Source organism: Gouania willdenowi, chromosome 13 (assembly GCF_900634775.1).
Source record: "Gouania willdenowi chromosome 13, fGouWil2.1, whole genome shotgun sequence".
Classification (NCBI taxonomy): Eukaryota; Metazoa; Chordata; class Actinopteri; order Blenniiformes; family Gobiesocidae; genus Gouania; species Gouania willdenowi.
In genome coordinates, this window is record NC_041056.1 from 21,897,614 (window position 1) to 21,922,675 (window position 25,062).

Below are 25,062 nucleotides of genomic sequence, written 5' to 3' on the forward strand. Positions count from 1 at the left end.
TCCAACACGTTTATTTCCTCACTTCTTGCCTGAAAGTCTCCAGCTCTTCTTTCAGAGCCTGGATCTCCCTCGTCAGCTGTTGAATCAGACGGTCTCTGAAAAAATAAGAAAAACATCACCATTCAATGACAAAAAGCCTAAAATCAAACGAGGAAACAATAGTTTTGGGTTGCAGCCAACCACAGAAATGCTCTGCTTGAGTTTTTTTTGTGAAACTAAAATCTTCATATTAAACATATCAACCGAACAAATATCCTGTTCAATTTCATTTCTTTTTATTAAGATCGTCATTAGCTTCTGAAATAGCATGGTTGTCTACACATAATTATAAACATACGTACCCGTTAATAAGTTTCACGTAATCTCTGAAGTGTTTTAGGTATTTTATCTGGGATGGGAACCAAACTGAGGGCACAGTGGCATTTCTCCATTTATAGTCGTGCTGTGCAAAACGATTGGAATGTATTTAGAGGCTGAAAGATGGGCAGTGGTATTATACTGGGATACTGGGAATGTTTTTTGGACCATAACTGTGTTCAAAATCGCATGCTCAATGAGTATCTATATATATATATATATATATATATAAACATATACAAATAAATAATAGTACGAAATATATCAATACTTAATAAACATAATAAAAACTATATCCTGTGATGCAGAATAATATTAATTTAAATATTGCCGCAATATATTTTATATTTAAAATGTAATTGATGAAATTTGTGTAATAAATAATAATTGTACATTATTAATATTAAATACATGTCATGTACATGTGTGAACGTACAGTATACATATATATATAACTTTGTGAACAATATATATTGAATGTGTATTATAAAACTAGTAACATTAGTTTCCTAATTATCATAATATATTTTTTATATTATCTAGAGAGCCTTGTTTTGTATTTGTAATGGGGTCGGTGTGTATAAGCTTTTGCTTCAACCTACACCCTTTCAGCTGATTAGTTAGATAATAAAGTGTTTTTTGTTCTGTTTTTTTGTTTTTCTGAGGACTGCAGAAATTAGATTCATATTCAAATATACCGTCTACTATATACTACTAGTATGGTTAGGATGATGACTGTTCCTACTGAAGTATACTGTACTTCCAAGATTCCCAAGATGCATTTCAAACCTCCAATGACAAAAACCTGAAGCACGCTGAGGGTAAATATCTATTAATTCGCCTCCTTTAAAAGTTCTGAAAGCATCTTAAGTGAGAAAGTGACCAAGTAGATTATCAACATGCGGTCATTGGATCCATAAAACTCACGGAAACGCATTTCATGTCGACATTTCGCAGAGTTTCGGAGACCCGCTACTGTGCTACTGACTAAACCTCCTTTTAACTTCAAAACAAGAGCCCTATTGTGAAAAAAGTCATGAAGACAAGAAGAGACGCTTTTGTTTTGAAAAGGCAATGTTTGATTTTCAGCTTGAAGCCGGTCCCAGGACCATTTTATGTTCCGCTCGCAATTCAACATGTCGCTGTTGAGTATGACTAGTGTGCCCACTGTGGTGTGCATACTTCAAAAAGGTCCTGATAAGAGTATACATCCGTGTTTTTCTTGAGTACTTGGTCTTTCTAAACTAATTTGAACACACTACATACTTATTTTAGTGCGAGTAGTATGTTAGTATTCCATTTCAACACAGCCACTGTTTAAGTTAAAGGCACATAAGTCAGATTATAAATCAGCAGCATTAGTCGATTGTCTCAATCACTCACTTGTCGTCCTTGCGCATCCCATTCTGGTTGTTGAAATTAAACGGGTCGACGGCAGCCGTCGTGCCGAAAAGGTCGTCAAACTTGGTCTCGACTGGAGGCTGGAAACAAAATGTAACGATAATCCAAAATTATGCAAACAAAGTTAAAAACTGCAATGAATATGTTAACTTTAATAGTATTTTCTAGTGTTTGTCACTGTGTAACAAACTAGAGTCGGTAATGTCAAACTACCGGCAGAGCTGGGATGTCTGTGTCCACCAGGTCGTCCGTCTCCACCACGTGCTCCGACTCGGGCGACGACGACTCGGCAGGAATCACGACGACAGGGCTGATGTGCTCCGACAGAGCAGACGCTCGGAGGAAGTTTGGAGGCTTCTGAGATGTTCAGAAAACACAACAAATAGACATTTTCTGAATGCATATTCAAGCATTCTCAAATGACTTTGACTTTGTAAGTAAAACAGAAAATATAATATCATTCCTCAATATTGGCTTTAAACATTTTAGCGCAGTGTTTTTCAACTTTGGGGTCATGACCCCATGTAGGGTCGCAAGGAATTAAAATGGGGTCACCTAAAATGTCTAGTAATTGGTAAAAAAAACATTAAAAAAAAGGTTGTTTTTTTAGAATTATTGTTAGCTATTATTATTTACCACACAACCTCAAACAAAAATATTCTAAACTTTTTCTGAAATATAAATCTAGTTCAAATAAAATCCAGTCTAAAAATATTGAGAATAAATGTCTATAAAAATCGGGTCACAACCCAAAAAAGGTTGGGAACCACTGTTTTAATCCCTTACACAAATGCCTTAGGTTGTTTAGAATATACAGTAAATATCTGAATTCCATCTCAACAGAACCAGTAATAATTACCCAGGATGCACCACGGTATGTATGTCCTGGGTATGAGTGGTTTAAAATAACTACTGTACTCAGAATAAACTTTTGCATACTCGAGGAGCACATGCATTACTGCTACCACTTTTTCTCTGAGATACCCACACAGTAAACTCCACATTTTAAAAAAACTTCATCTCAAAATTGCCTTTTGCCCAGTTTTTTTTTCTTTTTAACAATGACTAATTTTCTCTGTATTAGTAAATGGATTAAATTGTAAATCCAGAATAAAGAACAAAAACATGGATATTCTGTTTAAATGGTGTTGAAATGGAGTGATAGCAGTATACAGTATCTGAAAAGTTTACCAAATATTTTAGTTGCACTGCCATAGTGCAGCATAAGACTAAAATCATTGAGAATTAGACAAACAGACCTGAAATAACAGTCACATGGTAGGTGAGGTTAATATTAAAAAACGGTTCTATGGAGAGAGGGCGGTTCTCACCTCAGGCAACTGTGGGATTTGAATGAGCCTCTTAAAATACTGCAAGTTACTGGAGCGATAGAAGAGACTTTTTAGCCTGAAAAGGAGAAGGAAGACATGATGGGGTGGAAAACAGACAGAAAATAGGAATTATTTAACAAGTCAAATGACAAAAATCATTCTGTGCTTTAGAGTTTATTCTTCTAGCTGTTGATCAGTCAGGTCAGATGGAAGGAGAATGGGAGAGGAAATGGCTGAATGTGTGTGTGTTTCATACTTTTTGAACTGTTCCTGGAAGCGATCTCTGTGGCCCTGGAGAGTGTCAGCTGGAAGGCCTGCAAGCACACGCCAAACAAACCAGTGATCAGGAGGACACATACTGGGTTTAGATACAACATGAATGCATGGCTGGATGAAGCTAGATCCTGTGTGTATCACAAATTATACGTGAAAGAGTGTTTCTTCTACACATATTTGATGAAAATGTAAAGACAATGGCATTCAAAGGCTTTAAAATTGGACAAATTATACAATTAATAACAAAATTTACTGAAGTTATACTGTATATTCTTTATTTTGGTTAAAGGTCATTAATAATGATTTAGAGCATGTGTTAAACTCAAGGTCAGGGGGCCAAATCCGGCTCTTTAGAGCATCCAATACGGCCCGCAGGAAACAGAATTATAACAAAGATGAAAACGTGAATTATTGTGTAAATTACCCAATAATCCAGTTGTAGATACCTCAAACTCACCAATTTAATGAAACTCTACAACAGCAATTTTCAACTGGTGGGTCGGGACCCAAAAGTGGGTGACACACCTGTACTGGGTGAGTCGCAGACCGGTAAATACTCAATGCCTCTTATGTTGGTCTTGTCTTTTATTTTGAAATATTTTTTTCTTTTGACAGGCATGCTGTGAAATGTATGCTGTACAGTAAAATTATGTTTTATAAAATGTATATATGTGTGTTTTGAACAGCTGTTTTGGAAAAACTAAATTTGGTTGGTTGAATTCTAAAAAAAAAAAAGTGGGTCGCGATTCAATAACCGTGGCAAAATGTGGGTCCCAGGGTGAGACCAGTTGAGAACCCCTGCTCTACAATAATTTTAGGGGCTTGCAGTTTTCCTTTGTTTATATCACATGAATGCAGTCATTCATAATTGCAAATTGTGGAAAGAAATTTTGCAATTTCTTACAAACAATTCCCACAAAATTCCTCTAAATTCCACAAAAATTGGTTACAACATCAATAATTTTTTAAGCAAAGATCCAGCAGAGATTAATATTAAAAACTAGATGTTAAAATTGTTCTTTTTCGCACCTAAAATCTGCGGCCTACTTGAGATCAAACTAGTCCATATTTGGCCCCTGAACTAAAATGAGATTGAGGCCCCTGATTTAGAGTATTACATTTGTTTTTATTACTTGTTTTTACTTGCTAAGGTCAATTATCTGGTTGGATTAAAAAAAAAAATGTTTACATTTACAGGTCAGCTTTCAATTCTCCTCTTCTTGCTCGAATTTTTAAAATTGTGCTACTTTGATGGAGCAAAATGGCTTTAGGTAAAAGTCTGTTACAGTTTATTGTGTTTATTGTGGTGAAATCATTCGATTTAAACACTGTGAAAGATTGTGGTACAGTTGTGTGTGAACACATGCAGTAATGTTGAGTGTTTGATTCCCAATCCATGGTGCCCTCGGACAGGACACTGAACTGTTTTATAGCCCCGCCCCTTGACGTTTGACTTACAGGAGTGAAGTTTGAAGAGCAGCTTGACTGTGTAGTCGTACAAGTGGCTGCAGTCCAGGATGACCTGGATGAGCGGAGCCAAGCGACACTGACCCGCCGCCGTCACAGACACAGACCGAGACATGTCGAGAGAGCTGAACACTGCAGGGAAACCAAAAAAATACAAAAAAAAACCACCCATAATTATTACACACACACAAACCAAGTGCAAGCCTGATGGTTGTTAAACACAGGAGGTTTCACGCATCTATGCATTAGTGATGCAATTACAGGCAAACAATGGAGCTCAGGGCTCATTAATCATTCATTTTTCGCTTCATGTACACTTTTTGTCACCACAAAGCCATCGATTGACTAATCAAAGTCTAATCACTGCCAGTGTTTGGAATAACTGCGTTTAAAATAAAATTTGTTTTTCAGTGACGGGGTAATCAAATTACTTTTTACGCCGTTACAACGTCGTTATCGTTACTGAACGTTAAATGCGGTGCGTTACATGCATTGATTGAATAAACTGTGATCAGAAAGCATCCCTGGCTTCATACGCAGCTGTAGTGAGGAGGCGGGTTAGAAACAAGGTGAGCGATTATGATTGGCAAAGGCGGCGTCATGTTTGATGGTAGCCAATCAGAGCCAGTGTTTTTACACATGTGCCAGCACACACACACACACGACTTTTTTTTTTTTTTTTAACAGTAACGCAAATAGTTACTTTCCTTGGTAATGAGTTACTTTTATTATAGAGTAATTCAGTTACTTTTTGGAACAAGTAGTGAGTAACTATAACTAATTACTTTTTAAAGTAACGTTCCCAACACTGGTCACTGCTCAGTCACTGTGAGAAAAGAACAGGAAGACGATTTATTTGAGTCGAGCAACAACATCAGCACTGTTTGACTCAAGCATGACACCTTTTTTTTTTTTTTTACTCCATTCTAGAGCTGACCAACTCTCTCTCACACACCGTCAGGCCTCTAGAGCCACTGGGCGGAGACAAGGTGTGGTTTCCTGCACAACCCGCACACACGCGCACGCACGCGTGCACACACACACACACGCACAGACCATGGCCTCATTAACCCAGTGACATTTTAAGTCCACCAGACCAGAAGAGGAAGCTGACGAGCACTTTAACATTAGGTGTGAAACATTTCTCCGACACAAACGGCTTGGTTGTTCTTATCTAAAGGTCACATGTAATAACTTTAAAGAAATGCATCTATTGATTAGATTCACTGTGTGTCTCACTGTGTTCCAGCTGCTAATGCAGACAGATGTGTTATATCCTCCATCCCTGAAGAAGAAGGAGCAGGTGGAGGATGAAGGAGGATATTAGCTTCACCAGGACTTAGAATGAAGGACGAGATAAATCAGGGGCTGAATATAATTTCCTCATGATCCCTCATAAATGTAAGTGTGCAGTCTTTCCACCATTTCTCCAAAGCCTCTGGTCACAGCCCCAAGCCTTCTATTTTTAGCCCGACTCATACTTTAAGCAACATTAACCTGGGATGACTCATCCAGACAACAACAGAGCTACAGTGCAGCATGCAACCTCTGTCCTCACAGCTACAGATGCAGTCAGAGGAGGCGGAGCTCAGCGGGTCGCACTGACATCTTCAGTCAATGCCGTGTTTAACTGTTGGTTTAGCGAGCATCCAGCGTTTAGACTTCCTGTCCATCATCAAAGTGTGACTGTGGGCACATGAGCACAGCTGGTGGTATAGTGTTGGACCAGAATAACTCACCACCCAGGAAGAGGTTGAGTTCACACTCCAGGTAGTCAAACATCTCCACTGTCAACTGGAAACTACAAAAAAAAAACAGGAAAAAGAAGCAGTTTTTGGGTTTACATTTTTATTTTTATTTTTTTAAAGACGACTTATGAGGTAATTTGAAGTCATCTTGTAATAAAAAGGGAATTTTATCGACTTAAAAATACATTTTGTGATTATGAGCTCAAATGTAATACAGGTGCTGCTATTATGTTGGTTCATGCAATGTGATGAAGTAACAAATTAAAAAATACAAATATTTTTCTACACAAGTCATTTTATACACAATATAATAACAATGAACAACCAAATTAAAACTATTCAAGGCATGAAAAGAAACAGGAAAGTAAATCCAAGACTAAAAACCAATTTTCAGTCAGTAAAGCTACCTTTTAACCTACTTATCATGATAGATTTAACATCTGTATTGCTTTGTGATAGATCAACAAACTTTGTTTTTGTAAAACACAAAAACACAATTGGGGCAAGAAGGTTTGCGTTCTACAGTTATGTTGTTTTTTCTCTCCTGTTTTTGTAATTTCATCATTTATTAAACTGAATGTTTACTGTTAAAAACATCTGGAGCTGATGCTGTTGAACAGTCGCATCATGATTACAGTTCTCGTTTTCCGGTTCCAATCACTCACAAGTTGTTTACGTCGTTCTCTCCCGCCTCGTCAAGCTGCCTGTTTGACATCTGCAAGTTGCCGGGGAAACGGGGGTTCTGAAAAAGAAATACAATAATTTTTTTTATGAAACACCAAAATTGTTCAGGTTGCAGTGGGTAAAAAAAAAAAAAAACAGGAAGTTGGTGGTTTGATTCCCAATTCTACTTGTAACCACTATAGCTGACATGGGCTCGTCTGTAACGGTCGCGTTTACAGACATTTACAGATCGCTGCTATAGCTTACCAATCTACGGGAAGAGATTTGGCACCTTTCTAGCAAAAGTTAACCTAACCACTAGGAACAGCGCCCAAAACCATACAGGCAGACCTGCTAATAATGTATCATGTTTTTCTGCAGTCAGTGCCTTCTCCTCGTCCTTCTCTTTCATTTCTGTTTCAGGTGTTTTGAAGCTGGAGCTGACAGTTCCTGATCCGTGGTTCACGGCTCAACTAGTCTGAGACACTCTGATGTTCTATCTCTCCATCCTGTTCTGTTGGTCCTTCTGTCCACTAACCCCAACCAGTCGAAGCTAAATGCTTGTTCATGTGGAGTTTGTTGGGTTTTTTCCTTCTTATTACAAATTTTATATTTTGATATAGTGTTATGAGATGACTTTTTTTGTAAATTGCACTATATAAATAAAGTTGAATTGAATTGTACCACTAAATCTCAAGTTATTTAAAATACACTGTAAGCAAGTTGTACGACAGCTCTGCATCCAGTGTGCTTTGGATGCGTTGTACACCCACATATATAAAGTTAGGGGACACATTTAATAAAAAAAACTTCATGAACTTCATCTACAACAACAGTTTCCTGTTAGCTACAGGATTCACCCTGTCAACCACGTTTTCAGTGGGACATTTTCACTCAAGTTACGAACAAAAATATGCAATACATTACGTGGCTAGGTCATTATCTCGAATTTTAAGCAGAGAATACACAAATGAAGTGAGAAACTACAGTGTCTTGCTGTTGGGCCCATCTTTATTGGAATGATGAGAGTCCTTGTCCTTATAATTAAGATATTCAAACCTGGCAACAGCCTGAATTTAATTAAAGGGTTCATAAAAAAGGAGCGCAGTAAAGACTTACAGACGCTCATGGTCTGTAGGAACTAACCTCCAGCTCTTAGCAGGGCAGTCACTACCGACATCATCCTATCACAGCATCAGGACCACCCGCCTCTGGGTCCCCCCCCAACTCAGTGCTCTCATAAAAAGGCCATATTACAGATTCTTGAAGGGCCATTAGTGTGTTCTCAATGACGCCCTCCCACAGAGACGTGCCAGCAATGAAAGGAGCCTCTCGAATAACACATAATGAGCACCGAGGGAGGACGTGCTCGCCCACTCACTTTGATATGAAACTCCATTTTGGTGATGAGCAGTTTGAGGTAGATGCTGCACAGCTTCCCGTAGCCTTCACTTAGGTGACCCTGGGAGACAGAGAGAGCAGGAGGAGGATCAAAAACGGAAAATAAAACAACTAAAACACTGTTTGGGAATTTGTCTCAAACCCAAAGCTGCCACGTTGTTTGTATTATATCACAATATCTGGTCTAATGAGTTTTTAATGTTTCGTAAGCATCTTATTTCTACCATGTATTTAAACAGTCTCAGTCTGTAAGTCCTTCAGGTGCCAAACTGAAACCACAACACTGATAGAGCTAAGGGTAAACATGAGTCAAACGATGGTTGAAACTGAAAGAAACATTGACTTTGTACAGTGTTTACTTCTTCTCCGCCCTGTGTTTTTTTAAGCGTTGATGTCCTCCTTTTGTCTTTTTCTCACCATTCTTAATTAACACATGTTTGCACCTTTTTACCTTTGCTTTTAAAATTTTATGCAGTAGACACCTAAAGGGAACACGGTTTTATAATATAAACACAAGTCAATTCAAATGGGCAACAATAAATAGGTGTCTCAATTCCACTTTTTCACTTCCGATACAATACCGACATTGTACCCTTTGATACAACATCAGTGCAAATCCTACATACTTGTATTATTTATTTTGTCACGTGGAATGTTAATCAAGTGATATCACTCGGACAGAGAACAATAGTCAGTTACAGTAGGTATGAGAAAAACTGACCCATTTATTAAAACTGCTGGAGTGGAATGGGATGCTTGCAGGTGGATATAATCCAATATCAATATTGTATCAGGACAGCCCTAACAATAAGGCATTCAAACCACTTTCTTTAGCTGAAAACAAATGTACAGTATTTGGGTAATAAGTAGTTTTGTTGATTGTCTAATTCTTCACATTTTAGTCAAAGTATCTCAATTTGGCATATTTTGTTATATTGGCTGAAAATGTTGGTGGCTTCCTATGTCACTGTTGGCTCCGCCCCCTCCTATAAAAACTTGCACCTCTGGATTTAATCTGTAGTGAGTAGGTAGGGTTGAGAGAATTGTGAATAAAGAGGTACTGTATCTAATAAAGGTGTCCTGCCCATTATCAAGGTATTTTTTTAATTTCTAGCGTAGACGCATAAACAAAATCTTGGGGTTATGTTTTTTTCTTGCATTTTCCACTGAACAACAAACATCTTAATTCTTTTATTAAAAAAAAAAAAAAAAAAAAAAAAAAAAAAAAATCAGCACTCAATGAACTGATGCCCCCTCCCCCCCACCGGGAGGAAACAAACTGACACATCCACATGTTGCCGATTGCGTCTCACTTCCTTTTTTTCCCCCCAGGTCTGGGAGTGCAGGTGGTAATGACACAACCGGAAAGGGAGGCCAAAGCTTGTGTCACAGTGAACAAACTTCCTGTATCCTCATCCAAGCAAAATCAGCAAAATCTACACAACAGTAAAAAGCAACTCCTCGAACTCAGGCTGAGTGGTCGGGGCTTTGGGAATTCCCAAAAAAGCATTTTTTTTTTTTTTTTTTAAACATGCCAAGAAAACCTTTAGACAGCATTATTTGCCATTTCCAATACATCAAAATGAATAAATAAATTGCACATTAACTAACCTCTGCAAACCACAGCCTGAGTGCTGCTGCTGTTGCATCAACCATTTCATTAGAGCACCACATACAGTTTAAACTCAGAGCCAGGGCAGTCAAAAACAAAAGCATTCAAACAATGCTGCAAATATCTCCTCTAGTTTCATGGCAAGGAGAATAATTAAAAAATGTAAGCATTTAATCACTGTTCTTGTAGCAAAACCTTTAAAAAAAACAGTGATAATATTTTCTAATAAAAGTCGTATCAAAGTGTATCATTCACTGTGGATCTGCAGAGACGAATCAAACATAGCAAAAAGCCTTAGTGGCATGATCAATATATTATTATTTAAGGTTAGGGTCCGACTTCAGGTCTTTTCTTATTAATACAGTAGAGTAAATAAAGTTTGCCAGTCAAAAAACTAGTGATCCCCAACATTTGGGAACAGAATAACTAAAACAGATTAGTATGTGATTTAATTCACTGGTAAAATCTCTTCAAATTATGCTTGTCATTGTGATTATCTACACTGGCATATACTGTATAATTGATGGTCGGATGAATTGACAACTGAAATATGAAATATAATAGTTTATTAAAACTGGGTCAGAATGATTTTGGAAAATAATTGAGGTGCAGTTTTTTTCCCTCAATATTGCAATTGCAATTTAATATGCAATGCATGTATTTTTCAATGAACACAAGCAATAAATCAATCTGTTTCATAATAAAGAATTTCAGATTAATTTGAACTTTAAATAAATGTAAAATATACATTTTAAAGCACAGATTACAACAATAAAGCAAACAAATCTGTGGCTTTGCCTCTTCAACATATCTAACTAACTTCACGTTTCATGAAACATGTAAACATGTGGACTGCACTTCTTAAACACTCTCTGAACTTAACAGGACAGTACAAGAAAAAAGGATTCGAAAATGGCCTTTTATGATATTGCAATATCGCAAATTAAATGAATCGCTCAGCCCTAATTAAAACGCTCCCTTATATTTACTTTCTTTATGTGTCTTACCATAACTTAAAAGAAATAACAGCTACAATTAAGGAATTTATTGAGGGATATTTATATGTCAAAATCATGCATAGACTAGACTAAATGCTGATGTGTAAAAATGTAAATAAATCAACGTGAATCGTCACTCGTATGGACGATGCACACAAAAGTTATAAAGAAAATGACAAAGGTTTTTACAGTGATTATTTTTAACTCCCATAACGTCACAATAACAGGTGCGTCCTTTCTTACCCACATCCTGCTCATGTCCGTTAAATCCCCTTTGTTTCTCATGGAGTCTTTTATCACCTGAAGGCACGAGCAGAAAGTACAAGAAGCAGTGGTTAGAGTGGGACAGAAAACAAAAAAGCACCAGGACACACGCTGCGTGAAGAGAAACGCGTTGCAGATGCCCTGTGGCTGGCACAGGTCGGCTCTGTTTTTACGTACGTTTGGATGTCCGTCTCGCAGCAGCTTGTGGAAAACGTGGCAGAACTTCCAGCAGAGCACTGCATTGCTGGACAGGGGCAGGCGGTTGACTGCGGCCCAGAAAGTGTGCGCGCCTTTTTCATGATGCGTCCCCAAGATGCAGGGTGACGGGTGGAGTCAAAGATCACAGAGTTACAGTCCGGTCTGCTTCAAGGTTGGGGTCAATTACATTTTCAATTATCCATGTTCAATTAGGATTACCGTGACCAGCCTTTTTTCCCCAATTACAATTATTTTTTTATCCTTGGAATTACATTTTCAATTACTAAAGTCCAATTACAATTAATCACAATTATTGAGCCTAAAATAACAAACCTAATAAAACTTAACCTTCCCTGTGTGTTAGCATCTCTTAATATCATGGGTCCTAATTCAGCTGTAAAACAAATATCTATCATCTAATTTATTTCCAATCTACTGGTTATGTTGTTAGGCTTCCTAATCAATGAAAATATAGGTTTTATTATTTTTGGTGAGGGCATCTGAGACTTTTTTGTATCAGTATACACCTCAATATAATTTTTTTTTAATGATAAAATATGGGAAAGCTTGATATGAAACATTTTAGCACACTACATATATGTAGAACTGTAACATGGTTCCCTAGTTTTGAGTTAAATTATAATTAACAATTTTTAATTGAATTTTCATTACAATTGCAAAGTCAATTATCGGAATCCAATAGTAACTTTTTAAAAATATAATTATAATTACGCCACAATTGTAATTACATGAGTACAAATATAATCACCAAACCATCTGAACTGCTTTAGTCAATGAACTGTTTGAACGTTTTATCAAACCTATGAACCCATAACCTGTTAAAATGTGAATTTGAAAAACATTGTTCAACAAGTAAATATTACAAATTTTGAGAAAAGAAAAAAATGTTTATCAATAATTATTATTTTTTTAAGAATGCATTTTGACTTTGACTGTTTAATTTTTTTTTTTCCTGTGACAAATACAACAAATTCTAACCTAGCAAATAAACAAATATCACAATTGCAGGATCAAAATCTAAGAATGTATGAATTGAGTTTATTTTTTTTCAATTTAGTGAATAAGTGAAAAATGATAAGGAAAACTATGACCCTTAACAGTTTGTAGAAGCTTCCACTGAATGTTGAAGTTGGATGGTTGAAGAATATTTTGTGCAAATTCTGTAATTTACTTGAGGCTCTTTAACATCATGTTTTAATTCATTTATTTATTTATGACGAGCTACACATGTTGGTGCTTGTTGGAATCTCTGCAACAATCTGGAAAAGTCGTAATGTTATAATAATAATAATAAAGGCAAATGGCTCTTGCATTTTATTAGTTAGACGTTTTTAATCAATTGTAACGTTTTTTTCCCTAAAGCCTGGGAAAAAAAGGCATGATGTTCCATTTGTAAAATAAATAAATAAATAAATAAAAACATTTGTTGCCCTCTTTAGCTGGAATGATCAGATTTCTGGCCTGATGGAAATTGGTTGATATAGTACTGGCTTGCTTAGAGTATCTCATAGGACTGCTGTCTGTAATCCATAGTGTTACACACAGTTTGGGTTGAGCAATAGGATTACAGAATAACAAGCAGATGGATGAAACCTCTCTTGTGCAAACACACAGAGAGAATACAAGGATATTCCTGGCATGCTTCTCTTTGACAGCCACTTCCTGTGTGTTAATGGCTTTATTGATGCTGACAGCCTGTGAACAGAAGAAAAGAGAGAGAAGCCATCAGAAATCAGCTCACAGACACTACATCAAAAACCTGAAGACCTTCAATATAACGCGGAGAAAAAACCTTTAAAAATAAAAAGGGTGATTGACCCACTTTTCTGCTGTTAGTATGCAAGGCAGTAGCAGCGGAGCTCCCCACTGCTTTAGAGGGGCTCCATGGGCGAATAAATTCCTCATCAAACGCAAGTGCAATCACTTCTCTCACACGTCTCAGCTTTAAAACGTACACCTGTTTTTTTTGTTTTTTTTAAAGATCCATTCATCCGTAGGTCAGATAGCAGGCAGGCCATCAAAATACTGAAAAATCACCGTTTTAAGACAGCAATTTATTGGCATGGCTAAATGTAAACGTGGTCAGCAAAGAACAGGAGGCCTGTTTCCTTATCAGACTTCCTACAAATGTCCTGGATTTGCTCCTTTTCCAGCGTGTGAGCCGTCAGGACCCAGTTCATTGCGAGGCATCATTGTCATGGGAGCAGAGCGACGCAGAGATGAGGAAGACATTCCTATCCGGCCCAAAAAGTCTGATCTCAGGATGAACTAAAAGTCCCTGAAAGGACATGTTCTTGTTCTCTGAACAAACTCCACATCCTTCAAGGTGTAGCTTTGAAAATAAAAAGCCTGAGAAGACGCTCTGGGAAACAAACCAACAACAAAAAACCATCAGAAGAAGAAATCCTCTTCAGCCTCGTCCTGAGACAAATTCTATTCTATGTGGTTCCTAGTCATCAATAGGGGTGTGCAGTACCATGAATCTGACAATATATGATATGATATATCCCAATACAATATACATCACAATATAAATAATTACACATTTCACATTTACAAAATGGTATGGAATTACAATTTATTTCACTTTTTTCAATTTTTTTTTTTTTTGTAAACATGCGAGAACAAGTAACTACCTGTTAATCAAGAACAAACATCAAAAACAAGTGGCGTGTGTTAAACTTTTGCTTCTACAACAGATTCTGATGCATTTTGATGATTTTTTTGTTTTAGTCTTCAGACAAAAAATATATTCAGTTTGAATCTGAACTTGGTTATCAGAACACTTTTTTCTTTAGTTTGGTGTTAGTTGACTAAAAGTCAAATCATTTTGAGCTGCTGCAGATTATTTGACTAAATCTTGTGCGATTACGATTTTTAATACGGTAATTTTTAATAATGCTTGATTACATTTTATACCAAGTAATCACAGTAAACAATAGGGGTGTGTATCGCCTGGCATCTGGCGATACGATTCGTATCCCGATACATAGGTCATGATACGATACGATATATCCCGATATTAAAGTATAAGGCGATTATTGCAATTTTTTTTATATGACTTAAGAAACAGCTGATCTGTAAATGTGTACACGTTCATGAGAACATTATGTATGAAATATATTTTATTGGCACATTTTACACTCAAAACATTGGCTTTAACATGCCGTGTGCCATCAACTTAAAATAAAAAAATTATATACAATCTGCCTGTGGCTTTTAAACCAACTTAACTGAGGTATATGCCTAGAACAACAAATATATGCAGAAAGTTACTACTTTCTTTTTAGATTTTATTAAAAAACACAAGCTGGTCAACGTGCCCAGGTTTCAGCGCACTTCTTTGTGCAGTTGTAAAATGAAATTAAAATTTAATAAAATCCATATGGATGCAATTGGAATCGATCTGAGAATCGCGCAACGTAATATCGCGATATATCAACGAATCAATTTTTTTTCAACGCCCCAGTAAACAATATTACTTCTAAATAGCTCATTTAACAACAAGTTCAACAACCTCAAAATAAATAACTGACTGCACAAAATTGGTTTTGCTGGTTTAGTCTTCACTCTGGAATATTATTTTAAGTATTTTTTTTAGTGTTAACAAAAATGTTAACTTGACATTTGAAACTTTTACAAGAAGGCAAATGCATTTTATGCTCAGAAAAATTGGAATTAAAAGAAAAATTATTAAATCAATTTGACAGAATACCAAATAATGGCCAAAGTACAAATGTGAAATCCTTATTACGTGTGATTAAATACATGGGATGACAGTAAGGCATGAGTAATGAGTATTGAGGAGAATAATGAGTTTTTTTTATCCTTTACATGGACACTGACTGAGATTACAAATCAATGACCTGCCCTGAACATTATGGCAAGAAACAATGTGTGCGCGCGTACATGCCACATACACGCAGGTGTGTGAGCGTGCACTATAAAGGTCGAATGTAATGCTGGTCACTTTAGGTCCACATAATAAAAACAAACTGGTATGATGTTTAAACTGGTGAGCTGATTAATATCTGTCAAAAAGCACTTGTTTACTATAGTTTTCCTTATTATAACACAATAGCTTCCTGTTTTACAGCTACACACACACACAAAAGTAACACAGCGGCAAATGTGTTAGAATAGTGCAAACGCCCCCCACAAAAAAAGGACTGCAATTAACAGTAAGCACAGCTGTCTTTTATTTGGCCTTTGTTTGAATAAAAAGAAAAAGAAAACATTTTTTTCTCCTCCAACTAAAATAAACCTTGTCCTAGTTCTGGTCAATGTAACATTTCACTACACGTTCTAACATGGATTACCTGTTTGTAGGGATGTAACGATTCACTCAACTCACGATATGATTCGATTCACAATACGATTCTCTCACAACTTATTTTACAAAATGGGACTGTAGACAAATTATGACCGAAAAATATTCCATTATTTTTTTGGGGGAAAAAACTAGAAAATACTGTACTATTTTCCTTTTATTTTTCATTGTCAAAAGAATCCCTTGATAAACTATTCAAAACAATGCAATTTACCTGAAAATAAATCATGAAATAAAGGAATAATACAAATGAAGAAGAAGCCTATTAATTTAAATTCTGGTTCTATAGTAAACAATGCAAAACTGCATAATAGTTCTTTTTCTTTAAAAAAGTGCAACTGAAAATGTATTTTGTGCCTTAACAATTGGACTGTAAAAAAAAAAAACCCAGTCTGCACTGTATTTACGTCAGATATTTGTTTGGACCAGCAGAGGGCGCTGGTAACCCAGTGGTCGGTTGGCATACAGCTTTTCCAGCAGTGAAGAAGAGATGCTACGCGCTAGCAGACAGAGCTAATAGAAAAACGTGACTTTTACAGATATTCACGTAATATTACAGATATTCTTTTGGTGCTAAAGGGGTAAGGAATCATTTATGAACATGTTTAAAGAGTAGAAGGCAGCCAGAAAGAAAGTAATAACAGATTCTGCCCGCCGCCTCAGCATTTGGACAAGAGAAGGATATATATAAATGGACTAAATGGTAAATGGACTTGATTTATATAGCGCTTTATCACCACACTGAAGCAGTCCCAAAGCGCTTTACATATCAGTTCATTCACCCAATCACTCTCACATTCACACACCAGTGGGACAGGACTGCCATGCAAGGCGCTAGTCAACCACTGGGAGCAACTTAGGGTTCCGTGTCTTGCCCAAGGACACTTCGACAGATAGTCAGGTACTGGGATCGAACCCCCAACCTCTCGATCAGAAGACGACCCTCTACCACCTGAGCCACGTCGCCCTCTGCTGTTTAAAAAAGTACTGCGATTCAATTTTCAGAGAATCGATGTGAACCACGATACCTATGAATCGATTTTTAACTGCCTTACGATTAATCATTACATCCCTACCTGTTTGTGTAGGAGCTGCTAAAAGAATGCTGTTAAAGTTATCAAGTTATAATAAAACACAAAAAGATTCTTATTCTGACCCTAAAAGATGTTGAGAAATTATCTCAACTGAAGATAAGTGAAGCTTCCTCAAAACCTGGAAAAATGAAAGTTGATTCAAGCATAAAAGTAGTGGAACAGCAAGTCATCCCTGTATTGATTAAGTACCACTTCCAATTTTAAATGAAAATAATTATAACATTTGATTGTTTTTTTTTTGTTTAATAATAGAAATAATAATGACAGAGAACCTCTTTATTTTTTATCACCAAGTTCATATTTCCAGCATCTAACCAGGAAACGTAATGTCATGTTTTGACCAAACACTCCTAGAGTTTGTGATTATAGTAAATGACTTTAGTTTGTTCCTGTTACTCCAACAAACTGTGTAGCCATTTCATATTGATATTTATACCAGAGTCAAAGCAGTGAAGTTAAAAAGTGAAGCTTATCCTATTGTTTCAAATTATTTGGTAATTTACCATGAAGCAGTTAATGAAGTTGTTATTTAAAGGAATGCATTCTATTTTGGATGGATGTATTTAAATACAAGTAGTTTTGCACTGAGTGATCCACCTGTGTATCCGTGGGAACCGGGTAATGCTCTATAGTTGGGAATTTAAGATAGGATGGGCAAACACTGGCAAGGTGAATAGTTTTTATTCATTTTTGGGATCAAAAATTAACTCAAATCAAATCTTCACAGTACATGGAGAATACATAGGATGCCTGGACTTAATTTTTTTTTTTTTTTTAATCCAGCATAAAGTCAACTTTCTCTCTCCCATATAGGGGTGTGAAAAAAAAATCGATTTCATGATACATCCCGATTTTTTGGGTGCTGAAAAAATTATTATTATTATTTGTTTATACATTTTTTTTTATTGTATTTTTTACATTGTCATGGTCGTGTGTTTTCTACTGCTGGAGACATTGTCACTTCTCAGCGGAGCAGCCTAACTACTGGGTAGGGCTGGGCGATATGAACCAAAACTCATATCTCGATATTTTTCCTCAATATGGCGATATACGATATCAATCTCTATATTTTTTACTTAAAGTTTTACCAGAAAGACAATTCTGGGTTAAATGTGCTGATAAAAAAAAATGCCACAGACATTTATTAACTTTTCTCCTCTAAGGGACAGCACGTGTGAGTGAGTTCTGTAGTGTGGCTTGTTTGGGGGAAGGTCTGGGTTAGGCTGCACACAATCAGATTTTTGTGTTCTGAGAAGTAGAGAAAGAAACACCTCAAACAAGTATTTTGATAAAAATTAAGATAAAATATATATCTCAGAAATAAGGAAAAATTGTCACTGTCTTACTTTCACACTTCCTTTTCTTTTCTCAGTCATATAAACACTGAATAAATAAATAACCAAGGAATAGTTGAGTAAGTGTCCCTGCAATTGGTTCCCACATGAGGATGACCCAATTGGTTCACAGTGAGACTTTGTACTTTGTACTTAGAGGTTGAATAAGAGTGCCAGCTGTGTCAGTCTCCTGGCATTGATAAATCAAAGAACCACGAGCTCCTTGCAGGGTAGTCTGTAGAACAGCTACAAAATACCAGGAGCACAGCTCAGAACTGAGAAGCAAGGATCAAAAGGGGTGATAGAGCCCTTTTTTGATTTATTAAATCAGACAGACATGACATTATGACTCCACCATCACAAAGTAGGGCTGTGCAATTTTGCCTAAAATGAAAAAAACTCAGATTTTTTTTAAAGAAAAATTCGAGTTTCGATTCCATTTTCAAATTTTTTTTTTTTTCCCCCAATGCACTTAAAAATAACTGCAGACATCACATATATTGTCAAAAGTGCAACTTTATTGCTGTTATTGTCCTCAAGAGTTAAAATGCATAGAATAATCCCAAAATAAAAAGTAAATGAGGCTCTGTCATTCAACAATTTCAAGCTTTAACCCAGGTTAAAGCAAAAGAGCAACAGCAACTTCACAGTAGCTTAAATTAAGAAAACAGATAACTACATATTATATAACATTACAATTTAAAAAAATATCTAAAAAATCCCTTTTTTTGTGTGAGAAAATATGTTGTTAGGAGTGGGTGCGCGCCCCAGTTTTGCTTTTTTTTGTTGTTGTGTTCAACTGTAATACTGTACAATATGTACACATATGTACACATATAGCCTACTGAAAGGACAAACAAATGAAAACAAAGAGGGTGCTGGCTCACATCGCGCTACGGTAACCCACAAGGTCGGAATACAAAAAAGTCAGAAAACACTGTGGTGGGAAAATAAATTATAAGAAGAAATAAAAATAAAAAAATCTAAAAAAATTTCATTTTTTTTTTAAAAAACTCGAATTTGCTAAATAAAAATTCGATAAATCAATTAAATCAGGGCTGAGCATTTTTTTTTGCTCAGCCCTATCACAGAGACATATGAAAGAATTGCCAGATTCCCAAACATTTTCTTTAGCTTTAGATTTTCCACTCGTCATATTCTCTCCCAACGTTGCATGTGAGCAAAGAGCTGCTCATACGTTGATGAAAGCACGTGAAGCCGAACCTGAATCTGAAGCAGGCGACTAAAAAACAAAGCATCTTCTGCCTGCTAAATAAATGCCCTTCTTTCCCATCCTCTGCCTCACTTCTCAGAGACTGTTCTGTGAAATCTCGTGACTCATGCATGGTCGGGAATTTGATTTCCATGTTAGTCTTGGAGATGTGTTACTGAATCACGCTCACTTTGTATAGCAGAGACAGCGGTTCAGATATTTTTGTCTCGAGCTGGGACACATTCCAAGTCAGCATAAGTGAAAAGATTAATGTATTGCAAGCGATGTTCAATCATGAAACTTCTGCAGAGCCAAAGGAAGCTGGGCAGGCCAGGCATGGCGAAGTATCCTTACATGACCTTGAAGAGTAGTATAGAGCAATGATTCTTAGTAACGTGCTATGAATACATGACCTTGATCATTAAGATGTACTGTAGAAGGAGAACACTCCATTGAATGAACAAGAGGCCTTTTATACTTCACATATGTAGAAGTAATATAACAGTTTTTTTGATGGCAACCACCATCTTCCACATGTGACTTCTCAGAGTACAGTAAGGTAACAATGCTTTCCAGAAAATGTAGCTTTTTGAATAACCAGAAGGTCTTTTATAAGCATGAATAATGTAGATAAGATTTTTACATTTACAAAATTACCAGTTTTTTCAGATTAGTTGGGGGTTATTCGCCAATGCCATTCCCCCATGTCTACATTTCCAGTCATAATACGAGACGTTAACTTGGACAATGCGAATAAAGAAAGTTAAAGGGTTACTCAACCCTGATAATGAAGACACCTCAACTGAAATAATAATATACTGTATATAACTTTAACTAGGGGTGACAGTTAAAAAGCACTTTAAACGCACACTTGTGGAGGTCAAAAACAAATTGCATTTAAATGCGTCATATTGTCCAAAAACATGCATGTTTGGGGATATTCACGGTGGTGTCATATTGCAAAAATAAAAGCAATATTACAATTTGTTTTTCGGGAAGTGAAATCTGTATTTTCTCTCCGTTTTCCACAAACACAAAAATATTGGAGGTCCGACAATAATACGAGGAAATTGCTAAATTTCTATGTTCATTCATAAAGGTATACATTACAATTACAACCTTATTCATTTGGATGTAGATCCTTATCAAAAAGAGGATACAATAATGTGTTAAACATCTGTTTAAATTTGAGTTTTGATGTCAAACGATAGAGTTTGGTCAAGTCCCAGCTCCTGTACAGCTCTAGCACGTAATGCCTAAAGTGACTACCGGTAGGTAAAAGAAGGAACAACAACTAGAAGCAAAACACCAGCAGTGATGTACTGAAATACTGAGGTGCAGAAGTAGTGAGACTTGGTCATTGTGGCTGACGCTCTGGGGGGTGGAGAGGACCGGACTACAGCAACTCAGTCAGGCTTCCCGTCTTGGCACATCCTGCGCTGCCCATTTCCTGCCTGCCAGCTGAAGAATGCTTGGGGCCCTAAACCCTCCCTTTAAGAGAGAAACCTTGCTCAGTCAAGCCAAACAAGCAGCAGCTGAGACCAAACATGACCTTCTGTCTGCCCTGCTCACATTTCCTGCATATTATCCAAGGTGTCTTTGTGTGAACGCACACAGGCCGCCACAGTGGGAAACAGGAGTGTTGGCAGTAAAAGACACAGAAATTAAAAAGTGCAGAGATAACAGACACCTCTTATCATTCCATCCGGGGGCTAAAGCCGCTACTTACAGCCATGGGACGCACAACGGAGAGGTTGCACGACCACAGGGCCACCATTCAATCTCATTGGATTAAAGTGTCCAACTGCACTGAAACATGTGCTTCAAGACAATTGGAGAAGGTTAGTGGAACAGGACACAATCCACCTTCACACTAAAAACTCTACACAGAAGAGCCAACGCCAAGTTCCTCCATCAGTGAGGCAGCTTTAGCAACCTCGATTTCACCTCCTACTCTTTTAGAAAATGCAAATGACCTATTTAATGTAGATTAGTAGCAACACATATTCAGAATTCTTTAAACAGTCGTTGCAACCTCTTTATTGAGTTTATTCTACTTTTCTTAAAAAAATAGATATGTGACTAATACCGAGAATACAGTCCTTGATGGGAAAACAACGAATACTTATATTCAAATACAATTTAATTATCAATATATTAAAGATAAATTAAACCAATAACTGACAACCAACTGTCACCATGGTAACATGAAGCATCTAAAGAAAAGGTATATATTAATAAATAATTAATTAAACGATCAGAAAACGGTCCAGATTTACGGTAGGTGCTAGTCCTCTATAGTTTGGTCATTATTTATAAGTATTTTTATTTCAGACTATTTACTGGATTGTTAGTGTCAGAGACATTTAATAATTTAATAAGTTACTGTATATCAGACTGTACATTATGGCAAAAGATGCAAAGGATCATTAAAATTTACATAACTAGTTTTGGATAAGTTGGAAAAATATAGTCTATTGAAATTATTTTGTGGATTTTAAAGCAACTTGACACAACTTGTGGTCATAGTGAATTCATAAACATGTACAAATGGACCTGTAATGTCAGGGCCTACAGTGAACCCAAGCCCCCAGCCCCACTAGTTCGCACAACCTGAAGTAAACATCTAAAAGTGAAAGCTGGTCCAACATTGACGTGTTTCACACCAACTCACTCAGGGAAACACAACTTAAAACTGTACAAAAAAAAAAAAAGGCGCAGGCATTTAAAAATGCAAACAGTTACCCAAACATTTTTCCAAGCACGGCTCCACCCGGAAAAAAAAGTCACTGCTGTGAAAAGAGCCCTCTGTGTTGCTTGTTTCAGAATCCTTTCACGTGTTGCATCTCACATGAACATCCGCACCCATGCATCAGTCATTACACGTCTTTAACCACAGTCTGCCTTTCATTGACGAGAGGACGGCAGTGAAAGGTCAGTCTATTTTTTTTAGCCAGTGTGTCCAACAGAGGCAGATTTACACCCTCATACGGGTTGTGCTAGTGGACACACTGTATATCGTTATATATTGTTATCAAACCAATTATTAAATGGAAACTTTATTTTCATTCACGACTAAATGATACAAGACCTCTGTGGCTTGGAAAACACTCGTCAATGAGGTCTGATCAGGGGTGGACTGGCCATCTGGCTTATTGGGCATCGTCCCGGTGGGCCGTCGACCCAAAGTGGGCAGGTCCGGTCCGCTAGGGCTAATAAAGAAGAAAGAGGTGGTACAGTATGTAATGGCAAAGGGTAGATTAAATGGGCAAGATGTGGCAAAAAATGTTGAACAAAAATAGGCCAAAAGTAGGGATAAAAAACAAGTTGTATTTATTAGGCAAAAGTTAGCTTTTTTGGATGAAAAGTGGCCAAAAAAATTAAAGGACAAAAATGTGACAAAAGAACTTGTAATAATGGACAAATAATATGAAAAAAGGAATATTTATTGGCAAAAGGTAGCTAAAGTCTGAAAAAAAGTGTCAAAGGGGGCAAAAATGGGACAAAAAATGGCCAAAGGAAATAGGTAAAGAGGGGTTGAAAAGTTTCCCCGTTAAGGTTTTCTGTAGGGGTGTCCCAATCCAATATTGATATCGGATATTGGTCCAATATCAGCCAGAAAACGAATATTAGATTTTATCAGACTGCATATAAAATCTCCAATACATATTATATATATTTATTCAATTGTAGAATACTGTAGATATTATGTTGAAGGTAAAAATGTATGTAACCAGTTGGTTAATAATAAATGGGTCAGTTTTTCTCATACCTACTGTTGCCGACTATTGTTCTCTGTTTGAGTGACATCACTTGGTCAAGCCTTTTCTAACATTCCACACTACAAAATAAGTAATAAAAGTGTGTATGATTCGTGCTGATGTTGTGTCGGCTCGATATCGGTGTCAGCCAACACGCAAGGCTGCAATATCGGTATCGTATTGGAAATGAAAAAGTTATATCGGGACACCCCTAGTTTTCTGGGGGAGAGCCACATGTTGAGCATAACTGACTTAATAATGGCTTGTAAATGGTGTCCACTGATAATGTAGTGGTTGGTTTGGACACAAAATCCCAGAGTTGAATTTTCGTCCCAGTGAACCCCTGGGTCAGATAGATGTCCCAGGTTGCATCTGGGAACTGTTTTTCTTAGAGAGAGATTGTACCAGGTGTGCTCGGTCAGCAATATCAGAGCATATAAAGATGCTGAAAAGCCCAGCAGCATCTTTAAAGATGCCATAAGAATAGGATTCTTAGTGAGTGTGACCTATGTTTAGTTGTTAAAGACAGAGGTGAAGGGCAGCAGCTGGTGGAAGTCTTTCTTTCCCTCACTGACACGCGCGTGCACGCACACGCATCGTTAACCTCTCAGGCCTACACCCTCACAGCAGGTTTATGAGCTTCTCCAACAGGAGGTCTTTCTGCAGCCTTGTGTGAAGGACCTTCCCATCTGAATGCCAACATCCTGGAGGAGCGGTGATGTCACGACGCATCATAAAAGAAGCATCTGTGCAGCTCTGCTTAGCCCGTGGACTCATGGGTACCTCGTGCTAAGACTGGGTGAGCTCCAGAGTTTGTGGGAAGACATCAGAGTAATCCCACCCACACCAAATAAATAAACAGTAAATCTCAGTCACTCAAACCAAAGAAAACTGTTTGCTTACAGAGTCAGGAAACTGTGAAGCTAGAACAATTGGGTGATGACTGTTTTTTTGAGTTTTTTTTCCAAAAGTTTTGAGGTAGAAACTAAAACGAGTGAGTTCCTTTGGATGAAGCACTTCATTAACATGTACTCAGTCTGCTGGTAATAAATTAGATTTTCACCTGTTTCCAGTTGATTTCCTCAATTAAAAAACTTTTCTTGAATATTTAAAATGTGAAACTAAAAAGAATTTAGATAATACCTATTCCATCTATATTGCAAGTAGAAGCTGAAATGCCTGAGACAGGGTTGGAGTCAATTACAATCTTCATCTTCAATTACAATTTCACTACATATACAGTGACAGGCAGTATTTCCCAATTACAATTAAATTACAAAAAAAAATGTATCCCTTTAAAATCAATTACAATTACGTTCTCAATGACTTAAGTTCTATTAATATTTTTGATGTGAAATATTATTAATTTATTGTTTCTTTAAGAGTTTAATTGTGTGGATGATCTGTGTGATGATTTTTTGTCTTTATTGTTGTACATTGGTCTTTGTATTTTCTTGATCTGCCAGAGACTACAGATGGAAAGGAGCCATTGGCTAATTCTGGCATATTTACATTTGTATGTTTATTAATATGCACTGTCCCTTTAAATAAATAAATAAATAAAATAAACATAGCAAATATCCTTATAGCCAA

General features: G+C 36.8%; 1 protein-coding gene across 3 annotated transcripts in view; it reads right to left on the bottom strand.

Moving 5' to 3' along the window:
- hip1 (huntingtin interacting protein 1) overlaps positions 1–25,062 on the bottom strand; it is a 62,447-nt gene that overhangs the window by 22,161 nt on the left and 15,224 nt on the right. For all 3 annotated transcript variants that reach the window (XM_028464630.1, XM_028464631.1, XM_028464632.1), the window contains exons 2-13: positions 13,369–13,432; positions 11,696–11,838; positions 11,498–11,554; positions 8,625–8,705; positions 7,246–7,322; positions 6,572–6,633; positions 4,824–4,964; positions 3,346–3,403; positions 3,090–3,165; positions 1,972–2,115; positions 1,741–1,838; positions 23–95 (exon numbers count right to left, since the gene is read on the bottom strand). In XM_028464630.1, the coding sequence (XP_028320431.1) occupies positions 23–95; positions 1,741–1,838; positions 1,972–2,115; positions 3,090–3,165; positions 3,346–3,403; positions 4,824–4,964; positions 6,572–6,633; positions 7,246–7,322; positions 8,625–8,705; positions 11,498–11,554; positions 11,696–11,838; positions 13,369–13,432 (1,074 nt within the window). The remainder of the gene's footprint in view (positions 1–22; positions 96–1,740; positions 1,839–1,971; positions 2,116–3,089; positions 3,166–3,345; positions 3,404–4,823; positions 4,965–6,571; positions 6,634–7,245; positions 7,323–8,624; positions 8,706–11,497; positions 11,555–11,695; positions 11,839–13,368; positions 13,433–25,062) is intronic.